The following is a 16368-nucleotide window of genomic DNA, read 5'->3' as shown; positions in this document are numbered from 1 at the left end:
CATCGTAATATTACACCAATTTAAGTTTATTTATAGTTATTCATAAACAAAAGAAAACAAAATTAAAATATAAAAAAAATGAAAAAGAATGAAGTTATGATCCAAATAAAGTAATTATTATTAGCAAATACAAAATTATTTAGATTATTATAACTTACATAAATATTATAATACTAATATTAATACATACATAAAGATTCATAAGTATATGAATCTAAAGAGATTACAAACATAATTAGGATGAGATGGGGTTTAATGGAAAAAAATGATTGCAATGAGACAATTAATTAGATGTAAAATGAGCAAATTCTTTTTAAAGTCCACAAAAATGATCTGAAAACAGTTACACAAAAAAAAATATTTTATTAATAACATGACAATAGATAAAAAAAAATATGATAAGAACTCTAAAAAGTTATTAATAAAAAAATATATATGATATACTTTTTATCTGCATTGTTTATTGTTGATAGACAGAGTTGTCGTCTTCCTGTATTTTTTTCAAAATATAGTTATTGCTGTAATCTTGATTTTGTAAAAATATAATAAGGCTAGATTTGACCCAAATTCCACTATATATAAACTCCTTGTGCTTCGCTTTCATTTCACATCTAAAACTCAATCTCGTGTTTCTCTTTTTCTTGCCGCAAGAGCTATTTCTTCTTCTTCAGTTTTCGGTCTTCATTTCTCTAGCTAGGTAAGTGTATTTTCTTTTTTTTTTCTTTATATATAGATCTATCTATCTATGAGCTTTCATGGTTGATTGTTTGAAAATTGAGATAGATCTCGGTGAACTCTTTAATTTTATGATTTTTGAAATGTTAAAGAAACTTTTCATGTCATTCCCATTTAGGTGCGATACAGATCCCTCTGTTTTCTTTTCCTTCAATACCTTTCCATAACGAGGAATGGAGAAAAACTCGTGATTGGCGTGAAGGGAAAGATTTGTTTTTGTTGTTGATACACTTTTTAACTAGTCCATCGTTATTTTGATTATGTTTTAATGGTTTAAAATTTGTTACGGTTGGATATGATTTGTTATATTGAGAAAGTGTAATAGTTTTTCAAATTTTATAAATTTGAATTTTGTAAGGGCATTGATATATAGTTAATTTCTGATAAATTTTGTTATAGAAATTAGTTGATAACTGAAATTTAATTAATTAATTTACTATTTTGATATTTGTTATGAATAAATGATTTCTATATTTTGATATTTATGATAAGCATACATTAATTTATTGTGTCGGATGTAATTTGCAGATGGATATGAACGGAAGAAACTCGTCTAACAATGGTAACTCCAACGGAAGAAACTCTTCTAACTATGGTAATGGGTTACCACCAGCAAATTTGGAGTTGAACTTAGGATTAGATTCGCTTGATCATCAACAGGTGCCTTTGAGCTTGATTAACGGGCGACCTGCAGTAGGTTTATCTGCAAGACATACCATTAATGGAAATCTGCAAGCTCATCTTATACATCAACCCAACTACTTCATGCGAAACCCTACTCGCAATCCCGTCGCCATCACCCGTGCTCTCAATCAGAGCTTCACTCATTTCAGCACGATGCCTTCACCTCCATTAATCCAAACTAGTCCGGCCATGACTTGGCCGCCGCCGCAGCAGCAGCAGCAGGAGATATGTGAATATCAATACCCCATACCCGAGAGTGATTTCTTGTCCATGGGTGGCTTCAGTACCGGTCCCCCAGTCCCCTATTTCTTGGAATTGCAGCAGGGACAAATTTATAATCACCAAATCATGAATCATAACTATAATGCTAGAGCTTCAACCGCCGCTACTATGGGTTATCTAACCCCTCTGGATATTCTCAACAGCCAATCCAGGCCCATCCAGAGTACTGCTCCTGCTGCTACAAGACCGTCGTCTTCAAATGTTCAGATCTATCAACAAAGATCAATCACAACTGGAAGAAGGAGAAGGAACCTGGTATATTGTTTTTTAATTAGTCTTATCCTAATATAATCATTCATTATACAAAATTGCAATTTTATTTAAATTCTTTAATTTTCATTAGGATCAAGTGATTCAGAGTTTGATCAACAGACAAAATCAGGTGAGTTTTTATTTTTATTTTATATAAATAAATAGCAACTCCTTCTTCGAATCAATTGCTTCTGATACTCTCTTCGGGGAGAATTTTATAAGTCCTGATAATATTTTTTAATATGACCTCTAATGAGGTAATAATAATAATAACATGAAGTTTAATTTATGATATTTAAATTTAAATATGGTATGACTGAGACAATTAAAGAAGTTGTTGCATCCATGATAGGAACAATCGGTAAGTTGGATTGGAGAAGAAATTGATCATGAAGCTGGATTGAATGAGGGAGAGATCATGATGAGTGTGGAGAGATTGATCCATTGCCCGTCTTTTGTAATGAGTGAGCACGAAGGAGAAGCCTGCGCCATTTGTCAGGTGACGATCTTATATAATAATTACCCATTTTGTATATGAATTTTGATCTCATTTAAATTGAAATATTAATAATTGGTATAATTGCATTTTGCAGGAAGAGTTTAAGCAAGGAGATGATGATATATGCAAACTACGGTGTAATCACATCTACCATTTTGAGTGCATTAAGGCCTGGCTTATGCAAAGGAATTTCTGCCCAATCTGTAGGGCACCAGCAATGTACTTTTAATTATTGTATATTTAAATAATTTCATACAATAAACTACATCTCAATATGCTGTAATATCATAAACTACATATCTTATCTTGTGTCTTTTATTTTAATTAATATCATGGTTAGTTCAACTTTTATCATGTTTTTACTTTACAATATTACAATAATAAACTAAGGTCTTTTTCCAACTCAACACCAAACCGAATTCAATTCACATTTTCTCCTCTAACCCAACCACATATCTAAACCTATTTTTCAGTATTCCATCAAATTATGTTTCTTCAAAATTCAAATTTGTGTTGATACTATACATTATACTCAAAAGTTTTGTAATTATGTCCTTATATTTAAGTTTGATATATTTTATATATTAAACTTATTTATATAATTTATTATTTTAATTTATTTATATAATCTATTTATATTTTAATTTATTTATATAATTTATTTATATTTTAATTTTTGTTTTTATCCTATATTTTATATTAATATTTTTTGACAAATATTGATAAAAAAAAATAAAAATATAATAAAAATAATTTTTAAAAAATAAAACATATAAATAAATAAAAACAAAAAACAATATTCCGTTACATGCTATAATTAATTTTAACAAAAAAATCTGCATGAGAATTTAAAAGTTAATAAGTTAGGGGCTTAATTTGTAAGGTTAAATAAATATATAGGTAATATTGAAAAAGTTAAAAAAATTAATATAAATACGTGTGAAAACCAAGACAACCAATTTTCAAAAAAGACAATACTTTATAAAATAGAGACCGTTTTTAAATGGATATGAAGGATGGAGCGCAAAAGTTTTTTCCCGAGTATCACCAAACTCCGAACTAAAACGAATTTCAAGTCAAAAATACGTGTGTACACGTACACCTTTTTTTTATTAATTTTTCAAAAATCAATTGGTAACTCAATTTCAAATAAATATTCTTTTAAATTAATCATTTTTAATTAATTTAAACCCATATTTTCAAAAATCATATTTTAATTTGATAATGACAAATCTTAAGATTATTTAAACTTGAACCCCAAATTAATTATTTTCATAATAAATTTTAAAATCTTTTAGGAATTATTTAAAATATTTTAAAATAATATTTTATTTTAAAAAGATTCCTGACAGGCAAACCGAGATTGAATTTCTCGAACCTCAAGCTTTTTTCAGGAACAAGGGTTTTTCAGGGTTACAATGATACAAGAGAGGGGACAAGTCACACTCAGGGATCAACTTCACAATATGAATAGCTAACTTTCAAACTTTACTTTCATTATACCCTTCATAACCAATCTAGCATCGGCCTTTGAAAGTAGCATTTTGCACCCCGACCATCTTACCGACCTATTTTACCCTCACTTTGGCAAACCAAACCCCAATTCAATTGATCTCTTTTCTCGTGATCTTACTTTCACACTTCGATCAACCAACAATCTGATTTATATATTTAACCGCCAATATGCTTTGGTATCGACTATTATCCTAATTTCGGCAAACCAACCACAAATCCAATCAAATATCTCATCTTGTAACCACACTTACACTCAACCAACCAACTATTTCATTCACATATTTAACTACTAATATTTTTTATTCTCCAATTGACCTTCATTACCAATCGTGTGACCTCACTTTGACCTTTTTACCCTCATTTTGGCTAATCAGTCACAAATTCAATTGGATATCTCATTTCATGACCTCACTTTCACACTTCGGTCAACCAATAATCTCATTCATATATTTAACCATCAATATCCTTTGTTACCGACCTCTTATCCTAGAAACCTCACTTCGACCTCTTTTACCCTCACTTTGGAAAACCAATCACCAACCACAATCAGCCCCTTTCTCCTACTAAAAAAGTGGGGTGGTTGGGCTCACATTGAAGACTGCGGATCGCTTAGCATCGAGGTGATTTACTTCACTGACAAAGACACAGAAGGTAGTCAGCATCAGCGATCTCATCGTTCGAGTCCCCGGACGAAGGTGAGACCAACCTTATTATGATTAGCGAAGTCCTTTCCACCTCTCATCACGTGACTTCACTCTCACACTTCGGTTAACCAACCATCTTATTCATATATTTAACTATCAATGTTCTTTGTTACTGACTCTTATCCTAATTTCGAAAAACCAATTACGAATTCAATCGAGAAATAGCGAGGTAACCAACTAATGAAAAAGTTCTGACAAATAACAACTCAGCATATACAAATATAGATAAAATAGCGAGATACTCATAAAAATCATTAGAAGATACATGTCAAAGGGCATTCAGATAAAAGATAAATTCCAAAAACTTCTTATAAGAAAGATAAAAATGAACTTCAGATTCGACAGTATCATCTCTTTACTACAAAGAAGTAGATGAATACGGACTCAAGAAATGGTCATTAACGCGATTGACGAGTATAAGAGGAAATGACCCACCAAAGATTGAGAGTATTATTCGGATTACAAAAATCATAAATAAAAATTTTGATTCGGCTAAATAGATTGTCGTGTACCGAACACAACATCATCTCAAATCTAAGTTGTGCAAAGAGAAACAAAGCATCTCCTAAGCTAAAAGGTCATTAAATGGGACACGAGTAAGATGACTTTTTAACTCAAATCAACAAAGTCTTTTGACAATAAATTCTTAACAAACTCACAAATTTCACTCAAATTTTAAGTTTGATCAATTTGAATGTGATTATGAAAGTAATGGTTTCAAAAATCAAAAGTTTAATTGAAATGTAATGAAATGCACATTCATGACATAGTTCAAATATGTAAAATTAAAAGGAAACCTTTGATGGGTTCAGTTTTCCTTGAAACTCCATGGATTTTTCTTTTCTTTTGTACTACTTAACAAATTTTATTACTTATTAAAATAAGGTAAATTTAAATAATGGAAGACACCGAAATGTTGAAAAGAAAATCTCTTGTCACCCATAATTGGGTTGACAAAACAAAACCTCTGAGAATAATCCATGTAATCTTCAACATTTCCAGCATCATGTTGTAAATACATCAAAGGTTTACCATTTCAAATATTCCATCAATACATAAATACATACCACACATCCATCTAATAATTTCAAGCTCAAATACATTTAGAAACTCCTAATACAGTCTTTTAATTAGTACATCACAGCAGAAGAAGAAGAAGAAGAAGAAGAGGGGTAGCTTAGCTCAGCCTAAGATTGGTGATCATGGCTGCTTAGTAACCAAGAAGAGCAAGAAGAAAGTCCTTGTAATTGCCAGATGTCTCAGATTTGACAGCATCCTTCAAAGTTTTCTTATATTTCCTCTGGTACTCGCCTTTTATGTATTCCATGTCAATTTCTGCCCTTGTAACGATTGTCCTAATCAGCCATGTGTCCTGGGTTCCCATTCCCTTCATTGCCTTGTGCAGTAACTGCATTCACATCGTTATAAAATCAAACAACAGCCAGCCAGCCAGCCAGGAGACAAAAAATATGTCTATTTAATTACCTTAGCAAAGTATGTCCCTGGGTTCTCAGCACACCTCAGGATCGTTAGCAGTCCGTGTTCGAAGTGTCCAGATGTTTCGTTCTTCACAGCCTGCGAAAGAGAAGAAAAGTTTCTTCACTTAGACAACTGTTTTCAAATAGAGAAAAGTGTATCTAGAGAAATTTATTGATTAGATCATCTGATAAGAGCCCATATACAGAAAGTGTTTTCAAATGAGCTCATGAGTCTAACAATGTGGTTGATTACCTTTTGGAGTGAGTGCTTATGCAGGTTTGTGTATGCAATGTCAACCGCAGCCATGTGAGCCCTGCTTCTTTCGCTGAAAATGCGAATGAATGTCTTCTCATCGGTTCCAAACTTCTTCTCCCCAGCTTTATAGAGTGCATTAGCATCATGTTCTACCATGTTTCTATCAACTTCCGGACCTTCGTATCGTTGTATACCAAGATATGCGAGCAACAACTGAAACACGATACAAATTTGAAAAACAAAAACAAAACAATAAAAGTTATCCTCGGAATGCAAAGATAAATATAAAACAGAACCTTTTTATGATCGCCAGTGCACTGAAACTCGATGTCATGCTCAAGGTAAGAATGGGTCATTGAATGATACAATTGTTTAATCTGTAGTAATTGGGAAGGAGTTCGCGAACATATCACTTCAGTGGCGGTTTTCACATTAATAGCATCTCCAAATAAAGCCTTCCTTAGTATGATAGCATCTCGTGTAGCTGGATCGTGCATCCACAATAGGACAGCTCTCTGAAAATAAACATGAAAATTTCAAATATTCCATCAATCAATCAAACAAACAAAACAAGACAATCTCCACATAAGACCTCAAAAATATACAGATTGTGAAGTCATACCTCGAGATCACCAGAAAGCTCTTTAGCCAAGCGTTTATCTAGTTCTTCTCCATACATGGTTCTGAACTCGTGACGAATATAAGAACGTTGCATTGAATCTCGATGGGCAAGGATATTGATAACAATCGCAGTATCGCAGCCAAATCCTGGATAAAACCATACCAAATGACTGTCAACTTCAAGTTATAATACAAGGATTTGGAATTTGGAATTTGGAAACACCATTTCATCAGATTTTCTCATCTGGGTATGAATAGATTCAGGTGAGATTCTGTTTGAATGGAATAAATGTTACATGCATCTAGGGCAATCTATACAAACAGCTTCCAGTTCCATCTAAGACAACAACCTATACAAAATCCTGAAACCTAGAGACGAGACATTGAACTTCATTTTGTAACTCAAGAACAATTAGCAAACCAGAAAAGGTGAACAAATCTTAATATAGGATGTTCAAAATCAAAATAAACAAAGAATTTAGATGAAAATGGGAAAAAGATGAAACCCAAATAGAAGTAAGAACCTTTAAAAGCGCGGTGCAATTGAATTGCATCGTCTCGAGGTGAAGATAACACAGCAGGAATCGTCATCGAAGCCATTTTCGATCTCCTTCTCTCTCAAAACATGCAAGAGAGTTGGTTTTAATGGTTTTCTCCGAATGAAAAAAAAAAACGTAAATGGCTTGAAATCATTCATAAATGGGAAATGAAATACGTAAAAACAGAATCATTCTCGATCATCCTTACATTTGTTTTAAGGTTCTTGACACGCGGCTTCTTTTATTACCGTTTTCCCTCTCTTTATTGTAAGAGGAAAATTTGATTACCCTACAGATAATTTTTTTTTTTTTTCAAATGCATAAAATAAATGTGATGGTGATATTTTTGGGGGACGAAAATATTTAGTGACACAACCGGTTACGTCTCGTGATTGGGAACGTCTCGTAACAAAGGCAAAATTATTAAAAAAAAAATATATATCACAAACGCTTTTTATTTGAAAGGTTTTCTTTGTAAGACCGTCAACAAAAAGTTTTTTTTTCAGTTATTTAAATAATTTATTCAACCATCACTTATCTTTTTTCTTTTTTTTATATTGATCAAATCAATCTTTTATCAATAAAATATTAAAATAATTTTACTTTTAAAATAATAATAATTTTTTTTTATTAAATATTAATAAGTAAATTTTTTATATTTTTATTTTATGTTAAATAGATGTTAACTCATTTATTTATTTATTTTGAAATATATTTTGATTTTTTTTAAATAAATTTTATAACAAGAGAAACAACATAAAAATTAAGTAAACTAGTTAACCATACTTCCCCAAAATTGATTCAAAATTTTGGATATTTTGTTTTTCTTTTCTAATTATTTAACTGACTTGTAATTGATAACCTTTAATTGATTTTTTTTATTCGATATTTTCTTTGTAATACTTAATTATATTGTTACAAATAAAAAATTATGAATTGTATACATAATTTAATATTTTCGTGTTATAACTAATGAAATCGAATTATATATTTTCCTGTTATAACTAATGAAAATCAATGAACAATATTTTTAAATTTTGATTATCTAAACAATATTCGTTAATAAATTAAGTTCGAGGTTATTCGTTAAGCCATTGGACCAAGTTGGGACCGAAAAAATTTATTCATTAGACGAGGTTATTCATTTATCAAACATTCATTTTTATCGAAGTTAATTTGAATAAATTTAACTTTAATTTAATATAGTTAGAATATAGCGGTTTTACCATTTACTAAATCCCTATATTTCATCCTATGTTTCATCTAATTTAATATAGATATAATAAAAAGTATCAGTTTTACCTGTTTCCTAATTCATATATTTAATGTAATATTTATAAGATTAGGACTTCTTCACTTTTCTATTAATTATAAATCTTAGCTCATACTAATTCTCTCAAACCATGTAGACTTAGCGCACAATTCATTGTTAAAATAATTGACTTGCATGTAATTTGTTTTAAGATTGTTTTAATCAAATCTTGGAAAAATGCGTCATTTGAAGAAGATATATTTTAACTATTAACATATTCCTACCTAAAATCTCAAATGTGATTTAACAATTACAAGTAATCTAATAATTACCATCTTCATATTTTACAATAAAATTTAGAATTCATGAATCTTATTGATTCAGATTAATTTTAAGGAACATTTATTTTGTAACAATCATTTTTTTATTATGAACATCTAATTGGACATTGTTATTTGATATTTGAAATAACAATATTGATGATAGAACTATATATTAACTATCTTAATCAATATCAATTATTTTGGTAAATAGAGAAAAACTTGGCTATAACAAAAATGATGTTGGGTGACATATAATTAGATAAATTGATTGACAAGATTAACCTTTCTTATGTTAAAATTTATAATAAATCAATAATATATTAATTTATAATTTAAATAATATAATTGATATGAGAAATGAAGAATCAAAAGTTATTTATTATATATATTATAATATTAATTATTCTTCATTATAGTATAGGAACTTATTAATTTATATTGGACTTGTTTGAAAATTTTTGGAATATATTAGAATTTAGTTTTTACAAATTAATAAATTTGCTAATATATATAATTAAAGTATAATTTAGAACATTATTTTATTTAAATTAATATTTAAATAAGATATTTGAAAAAAAAAGAGTAATGTTTTAAATAAATATAGATTTTTTTTAAATTCACATCTGATTCAAACATTTTTTATGGCCATTATGTATTTGATCCATCAAACATGTAGGTTACTAGGTATTTGATCAATTTGAATTTATATGTGAATTCTAATTATTATTTTTTGATATTAATTTTAAATATAAATATTTAAATTAAATTTAGTATAAATTATATATAATGCTGTTTTAGATAGATCAACTCTTTGAAGTCATATGCTGACAAGTGATGCCTTGACTAAGATTCAAGAAATATTTGGAAGATCAAGTAAATCTTTGCAAGATTTTCTATGGGACAGATTTATCAAATTCAAACTCCTTATGTCATACATATATTTTAGTAATTTTTTTATAATAATTTATATTTTTTAAAATTTTTTTATTTTTTTTTATTTTTGTTTGAATAATTATAAACACTAATATTTATATAAATTTATAAATATTTTTAACTTCGAGTGTCAAAAATATTTTAAATAAAATATTATTTTAAAAATTTATGAAATAAATTTGGATATTTCAAAGTTAATTGTAACCATAATTATCATCAAATTTCAAATCATCTTTTAGATATTAAATAATTAAAAAAATAATTAATTAAATATTTTTTTTAATTAATTAAAAATAATTAATTAAAAAAATTATTTATTTAATAAAAAGTTAACAATTAATTTTTATTTTAAAATTAATAAAAAAATAGACATACGTATATAAACGTATTTTTAATTAGAGTTTCTTTTTATTTCGTAATTTGATGATACTCGAGAAAGAATTTTCGCATTATGTCTTCCGTACTCGTTAAAAGAGGTATTTACTTTATAAAATATTGGCTTTTGAAAAATGGTTGTATAACATTTTATTTTAACCAATTATTCTTTCGGTCATAGACATATACAAGTTTTCGTGTATTTAAAATTGTAACAATGCTGGTACCTGTATCTGATGACGTTGACTATGGAGGAATGTACTTGAAAAACATCAGTTTTAAAGGTATTATGATTTAAAAATAAATCATAAATGAGCCCTTATCAAAATATTTTTTTGTGAAAATATTCCAAAATACTTTGATGTCATTTTCGATTTTTTGGGGATTTTTAGAAAATGGTTTAGGATCCCAAAATTCAAAAATTAATTTTGGAATTTAAAACATAAACCAAACGAACCTTAGGACTGGTGTCCTCTATCCTAGGTGTGATTTTTATCGGTCAAGGCTAAAACCCCAGGTCCTGGTCGGAACCCCCTCGATCGAAGTGCTAACATCCTCGGTCGGGTGTAGATGTCCCTCGGTCGGGGTGCTGAAATCCTTGGTTGGGGTGATGAAGTCCTTGGTCGAGGTTCGGGAATTCTCGGTTGGGTGTGAGAGTTCTTGGTCCTAGGTTAGCCTCAAGTTAATTTAGTCAGTCCTAAGTGCGAAGAACACTCGGTCCTAGGTTAATCTTGGGTTGATCTTCCTCGGTCCTGGGTGTTGATGTCCCTCGGTCCTGAGTCGGCCTTGGGCTAACTTTTGACGGTCCTAGGCGTGAAGAACACACTGTCCTGGCTAGACCTGGGCTAAGTTTTTTAGTTCTCAAGAACATCAAAACTGTAGGTTTTGTAGTTTTGTTTAAGGTCCAAATCCTTTTATCTAAGGGCATGAGAAGCTTCATAAAGCTCTCAAGATCATTTAGAACATCATCTCGATATGTAATTCAGTTGAAATGAGGTCTCATTCAACCAAAACAGCTTTGGTAAAAAAAACAAGTTTCTGGGTTTTGAGCTTTGATGAAGCGTAAGGAGCTTGTCAATAGCTTCCTTATGCTTTATATGATTGAATGAAACTAGAACATTATCCGTTTGTTTTGACCAATTTAAGAATTGAAATTTTTATTTTTAATAAAATATTAGTTTTTATCAAACATGATAGGGATGGATTAGAACTAGTCCAAATAGTTTTCCAACATCATTAGAAACATGTTGAGAAGATTTTTAGGTTGCTCAAGAACAGAAACCCGATTTTGAAATTTTCCATATTCAAATTTGGTGTTTTTATTTAGATTGATGGATCGGGTTTGGCTTCAACAAAAAAAACTTAGAAATTATCCTAGGATTGTTTTCTAATCAAGAAAATCCAACAACCAGACAGTATATGAAACTGTGAAAACTGTAATATAAAATTTTTAATTTCAAACTAGAAGATTGAATAAGATGGTGATTGGAAGCTTATTGAAGGTTGGAGAACACTCATTAGTTTTTGTGAAAGTTTTATAAACGCGTGGATCAAAGCTTTAAAGCTTTACCCGAAAATTCCAAAAATCGAAAAAAAGTTTGAAACTTTAATGGCAGATTTTTTAAAACCTTTGATTGAGGGTTTGAGAGTGGATCTTTTGTTGTTGGTTTTCTTAAGGGATGATATTCATAGCCTCATAAAGTCAGTTAGTGGAACAAGTGGATCGGGATAAATCAAATAATCATTGATGGCATTTTGGTTGTCTCCGTCCAGTTGTCGGTATATGTAGCAATGATGCGCCTAAGTATAGGGAAATGATTACATGAATGGGGTGACCATTTCACCTTTTGAACGAAGTCAAGAGGTGGAGAAACGACAAAGTTCCATCTTTGAAAGATCAAAGATGGTTGTTGTTCTTATATGTTCGTCATCGCGAGGAAGACGACGATACAAAGTGAAACGACGTTGTTTCGGGCGTAAATCCGAGCGCGGGACGCTCCGTTGACGTTCCGTCTAGGTTTCGTCTACAATCGAGCGTTCCTTCGCATTTTGGTTAACGACACTAAGGCGTTCGTTTTCTGATTCAGTGTTGCGCGAAAGTTCTCTTCTTCCATTGCAGTGGGCAACGCGGATGGCTCATAGGTGTTGGATGATGATCCAACGCTCATCCGAAGATTGTGGTTCATGCTATAGCGTTTCTTCCGAATTTCGGCCACACAGGATTACAGGCGATTTTCAGTCTAAATATTTGTTTGAAATTGATTTTTTTACCCTTTTGACTTTGCTTGAAATTGATTTTCAACCTAAATTAAAACAATAATAATAATGAAATAAAAATTAGTATGGTCCTAATGTCAAAAGGATATGTACATAGAGATGACAATAAGTACCCGTATATTTGATACATGTACTCGATGATAGGATTCGAGTATTTTAAATCGAATTCGGGGTCGGGTATGGGGAGGAAAGAAGGTACCCAACCGGGTTCAAGATCGGGAATGGGGAGTATGTGATACCCAAATCTGTTACCCGATTATATTAATATTAAAATGCTTTTTTTTATTAAGACTTAATCTTAATGTGACCTTTACATGTCTTATCATTACAAACAACACAATAAATACATTATTTATTTTGCCCTTATCTAAATTCTACTTCAGCTTTATTTTTTTAATATTTCTAAAGTTATTTCTCTATCGAGACATTACTCTTCAACTTTTTTAATAGCAAAATATTATTTATCCCTGTTCACTCTTCATCTTCAATGTTTACTTTTTAACTTTTTTTTTTAATCCTTATCATAACATTTTTTTTATCAATGTAGTAATAACAACATTGTTATCTTTTTAAACATCTGTTAAGTAGGTAAATAATTACGTACATGGACAAATCAAAGAATGAAGTTGGAGTGTGGATGGAAAAAAAATTGGGATGGGTTTGAAATATTTTTGGAAAAATTATAAATAAAAAAGTAGATTAACATAGGTTTTTGTCTATTTTTGAGATATGATAAATAAAAAGTGAATTAAATTAAAAAAAAAATTATAGGGTTATGTCACATTTTAAGCGTCTATGATCGGGTATGTTATGTCTCTTTATATTTTTTAACATCTTTAAAATTATATCTTTTTCTTAATTTTACAATCTTGATAAATAATAAGGTATTTGTCGAAAATTGGGTATAAGTAATGAAAATAAAAATAGAGATACTTATCATGAAATTTCAAGAACGAATTTGTATTTATTGTCATCTCTAATTTTAAATACTTTTAAGATAATTTATATCTGTTTAACTATTTTTTTATTAATTATATCAATTAATATAATATTTTTAATTTCAATTTTTTCTTATTTTTTTTCATTTGTTTTATCAAATAATAACTATTTTATTATATTTTAGTGCCTATAAGGTGGTTCTACTTTCTACCTAGCTCCTTGGTAGTAAGAACATCCGCAGGTGGTGTAGCCTCATTAATCAATTCTGGCGGTAAGGCCCTTACCCTTCTTCTATTCTCCCGGTAACCTTTCTTTAACTGCCCGAATCCTCCCACTCTATCAAAGGGAGTGGAACAAGGAGATGGAGAGTGAGTTGTCTTCATGCGTTCGATATAAAGTGTTGGAGTTCCTCATCCAGTCCGCTCAGGTAACAATCAATCTAACAGTATTCAATCACAGCTATATTAGTAGTGTATCTGTCTCTAATTCAATCATTTACGTCGACTTTTCAACATAAGCGACTCGAGGTTCGTCCAATCGTCAAGTATTCTGCATTGTCGCTATTCGCTGACCGTTTTTATCCTTCACTTACCAGGTGCAGTTTCTTAATCTTAAATCACCCTTTTGATTTTACTTGTTTTCCATTGTAGTCGTCGTTCAATCTCACATTGTCTCTTAGTCGATTATTGTTCAAGTTAGTTAATGATGACAAAGGGAATTTCTGCAAAATATTTAAGTTTGCCTTCTTGGGTTGTGAGGTTTTGGTTTGTATCCTTAATCCTCTACAGATTCAGACAGACTAGTGACAAAGAGAACTGGCTTTTAAAACCGATGAGAGACAGCAATTTGCAGTTATTCACGCTGATCTCTCTATGGATCTCGAGCAAAGTAGTAGTTATACTTGAACTTGCATTGGTTTCATTTTATCAGATACTGTTATCACTTTCTTAATTGCACGAGTTGTTTTCAGATACATGAATCGCGTGCAATATCTGTGAAAGGTTTGAAGTCTCTTGGTGATGAGTTCATCAAAGAACAACAGTTTATGATTCGTGATTTCTTGGAGGGAGTAAGTTAACTTCTCTGCAACAATTTGAAGAAGTATTTTTGATATTTTACTTTTTCTCTGAAATGGTTGTTTAAATCTTTTGCTCTACAGGAACTGCTCTTTATGCAGGTGATTTTTTCCTCCATTTGTACTTATTTTCATCATCAACAATTTGATCTTTCTTCATTTTGCCTCTTTGAAGGTAATTGACTTCAATATAGGTACATCAAATATTGCTTTTGTTATTCTAGAGAAGCACCTCATTCAGTTCAAGTGAGCTTCTGTTTTCCCTTGTGACTGTGCGCTTCTTTTCGGAATGTATCCATAATTCATATTTAATGACACCAGAGGAATTGCAATAGTTGGGGAATTATTAAACTTTGAAGCATGCATGGATATCATGGATCTTCTTTATGAAGAACAGGAGTTGTCCACCCTTTACTACAATCCCGAATCACTTTCTGCAGCCATTTTGGCAAGTGTTCAGATGTTTTCGAACCATTTGCAGTTTTACTCAAGAATTGAATCAGTTTTACTCAAAACAGTCATCTGCAGGTAGTTGCATATGTTATAACAGTTCCTAAACAGAAGTGGGAGTTTCCTGTTCTTCCGTGGGGTATGTTTTGTCTTGAAGAGAATTGTGCCTCTTCCTTCCTGCTTCATTTGGTAATATGTGTATGTATTACAACTAATGGATTCTTTCTCTGCAGTTAAGTTCATTAGCTCCTGCAAAGAGGAGGATGTTGTTGAAATTGTTGGAAACATCCTCAAACATGTAGTTGGTGGTCGGACCCTTTCATTCTAATGGGACTATGAAGAGCTTAAGTCACTATTACTGATATATGCTTGAGGTAACACACTTGTTAAATCTGATACTATTAAGTAGAAATTGTTCAGAAATTCACTCGCTCTTATTGATTCAAATACAACTCAAATTTCTTTTTTTCTTTAAGTAGAAAGATAAAAGTCGGCAAGATAACATCCCCGTGATCCAAAAGAAACTAAAATGAAAAGTCTAGTTGTTGATCATCATCACAACGACAATGTTAAAGACATTCCTTACTTATATAAAACAAGTGAAAAACAATCCTTTGATACCCATATGATCTGCCATAGGGCAATCATAATCATTCTCGAGTCATAACCCAATTAATTTTGATTACTTGACAAATCATATTCCACAAAGTTCTATTGAATGGACAAAAAAAGCAGCAAATGATGTATTGTTTCTCCGGATGCTCACACACACAAACAACATCTGCTAGCCATGGAAAAACACTTACGGTTAAGCTTATCATGCGTCATATTGACCATGCAAATTTAGTGGCGTCTTTATTCTTCGATATTTCCATCAATGGGAATATATAAATAGACTCTTTCGAAAATATTCGAAACAGTCTTTAATCTGGAAAATCTCAATATTTTTCAGCATAACTCGTCAATTCTTTTTTAAATCCTTAGATTAGAACTGATTCAACAAAGCAAAAAACTCACTATGACCTATTGTCTCTTCTAGACTTCATATATTGTAAGATAACAAGTTTAACAAATTATTACATCATAAGAAATAGCATAGTATTAAGTATGTTAAAGTCAAAGATTAAGCAAAAAAGTAGATAAATTAGAATATAAAAAAATGAAAAGTTATAATAGATT

The 16368-nt window shown here is 30.5% G+C and overlaps 3 protein-coding genes across 5 annotated transcripts; 2 read left to right on the top strand and 1 right to left on the bottom strand.

Moving 5' to 3' along the window:
• Positions 1 to 1263: 1263 nt before the first annotated feature.
• Positions 1264 to 2681, top strand: LOC124909795 (uncharacterized RING finger protein P32A8.03c-like). Its single transcript, XM_047450434.1, has 4 exons — positions 1264 to 1956; positions 2045 to 2083; positions 2306 to 2452; positions 2547 to 2681. The coding sequence occupies exons 1-4, from the start codon at positions 1264 to 1266 to the stop codon at positions 2679 to 2681; spliced, it is 1014 nt and encodes a 337-aa protein (XP_047306390.1).
• Positions 2682 to 5633: 2952 nt separating this feature from the next.
• Positions 5634 to 7699, bottom strand: LOC124945892 (annexin D5-like). Its single transcript, XM_047486412.1, has 6 exons — positions 7551 to 7699; positions 7028 to 7173; positions 6702 to 6920; positions 6403 to 6618; positions 6157 to 6246; positions 5634 to 6079 (listed from the first exon to the last, which is right to left on the bottom strand). The coding sequence occupies exons 1-6, from the start codon at positions 7624 to 7626 to the stop codon at positions 5882 to 5884; spliced, it is 945 nt and encodes a 314-aa protein (XP_047342368.1). The 5' UTR covers positions 7627 to 7699; the 3' UTR covers positions 5634 to 5881.
• A 6287-nt stretch (positions 7700 to 13986) lies between these two features.
• LOC124946161 (cyclin-J18) lies at positions 13987 to 16047 on the top strand. Of its 3 annotated transcripts, XM_047486731.1 has the most exons (9): positions 13988 to 14091; positions 14183 to 14259; positions 14453 to 14552; positions 14635 to 14733; positions 14824 to 14841; positions 14915 to 14985; positions 15061 to 15187; positions 15268 to 15328; positions 15423 to 16047. In XM_047486731.1, exons 1-9 carry the CDS (start codon positions 14026 to 14028, stop codon positions 15515 to 15517), a joined length of 714 nt encoding a protein of 237 aa, XP_047342687.1. In that variant the 5' UTR covers positions 13988 to 14025; the 3' UTR covers positions 15518 to 16047. The 3 variants fall into 3 exon arrangements, with proteins under 3 accessions (XP_047342689.1, XP_047342687.1, XP_047342688.1); XM_047486732.1 differs by lacking the exon at positions 14824 to 14841 and having other exon boundaries at positions 14006 to 14091; XM_047486733.1 differs by lacking the exons at positions 14183 to 14259; positions 14453 to 14552 and having other exon boundaries at positions 13987 to 14091.
• Positions 16048 to 16368: the final 321 nt, after the last annotated feature.

Source organism: Impatiens glandulifera, chromosome 7 (assembly GCF_907164915.1).
Source record: "Impatiens glandulifera chromosome 7, dImpGla2.1, whole genome shotgun sequence".
Taxonomy (NCBI): Eukaryota; Viridiplantae; Streptophyta; class Magnoliopsida; order Ericales; family Balsaminaceae; genus Impatiens; species Impatiens glandulifera.
The sequence above is the reverse complement of the archived record's forward strand: the minus strand, read 5'-3'. Positions and strand labels throughout refer to the sequence as shown.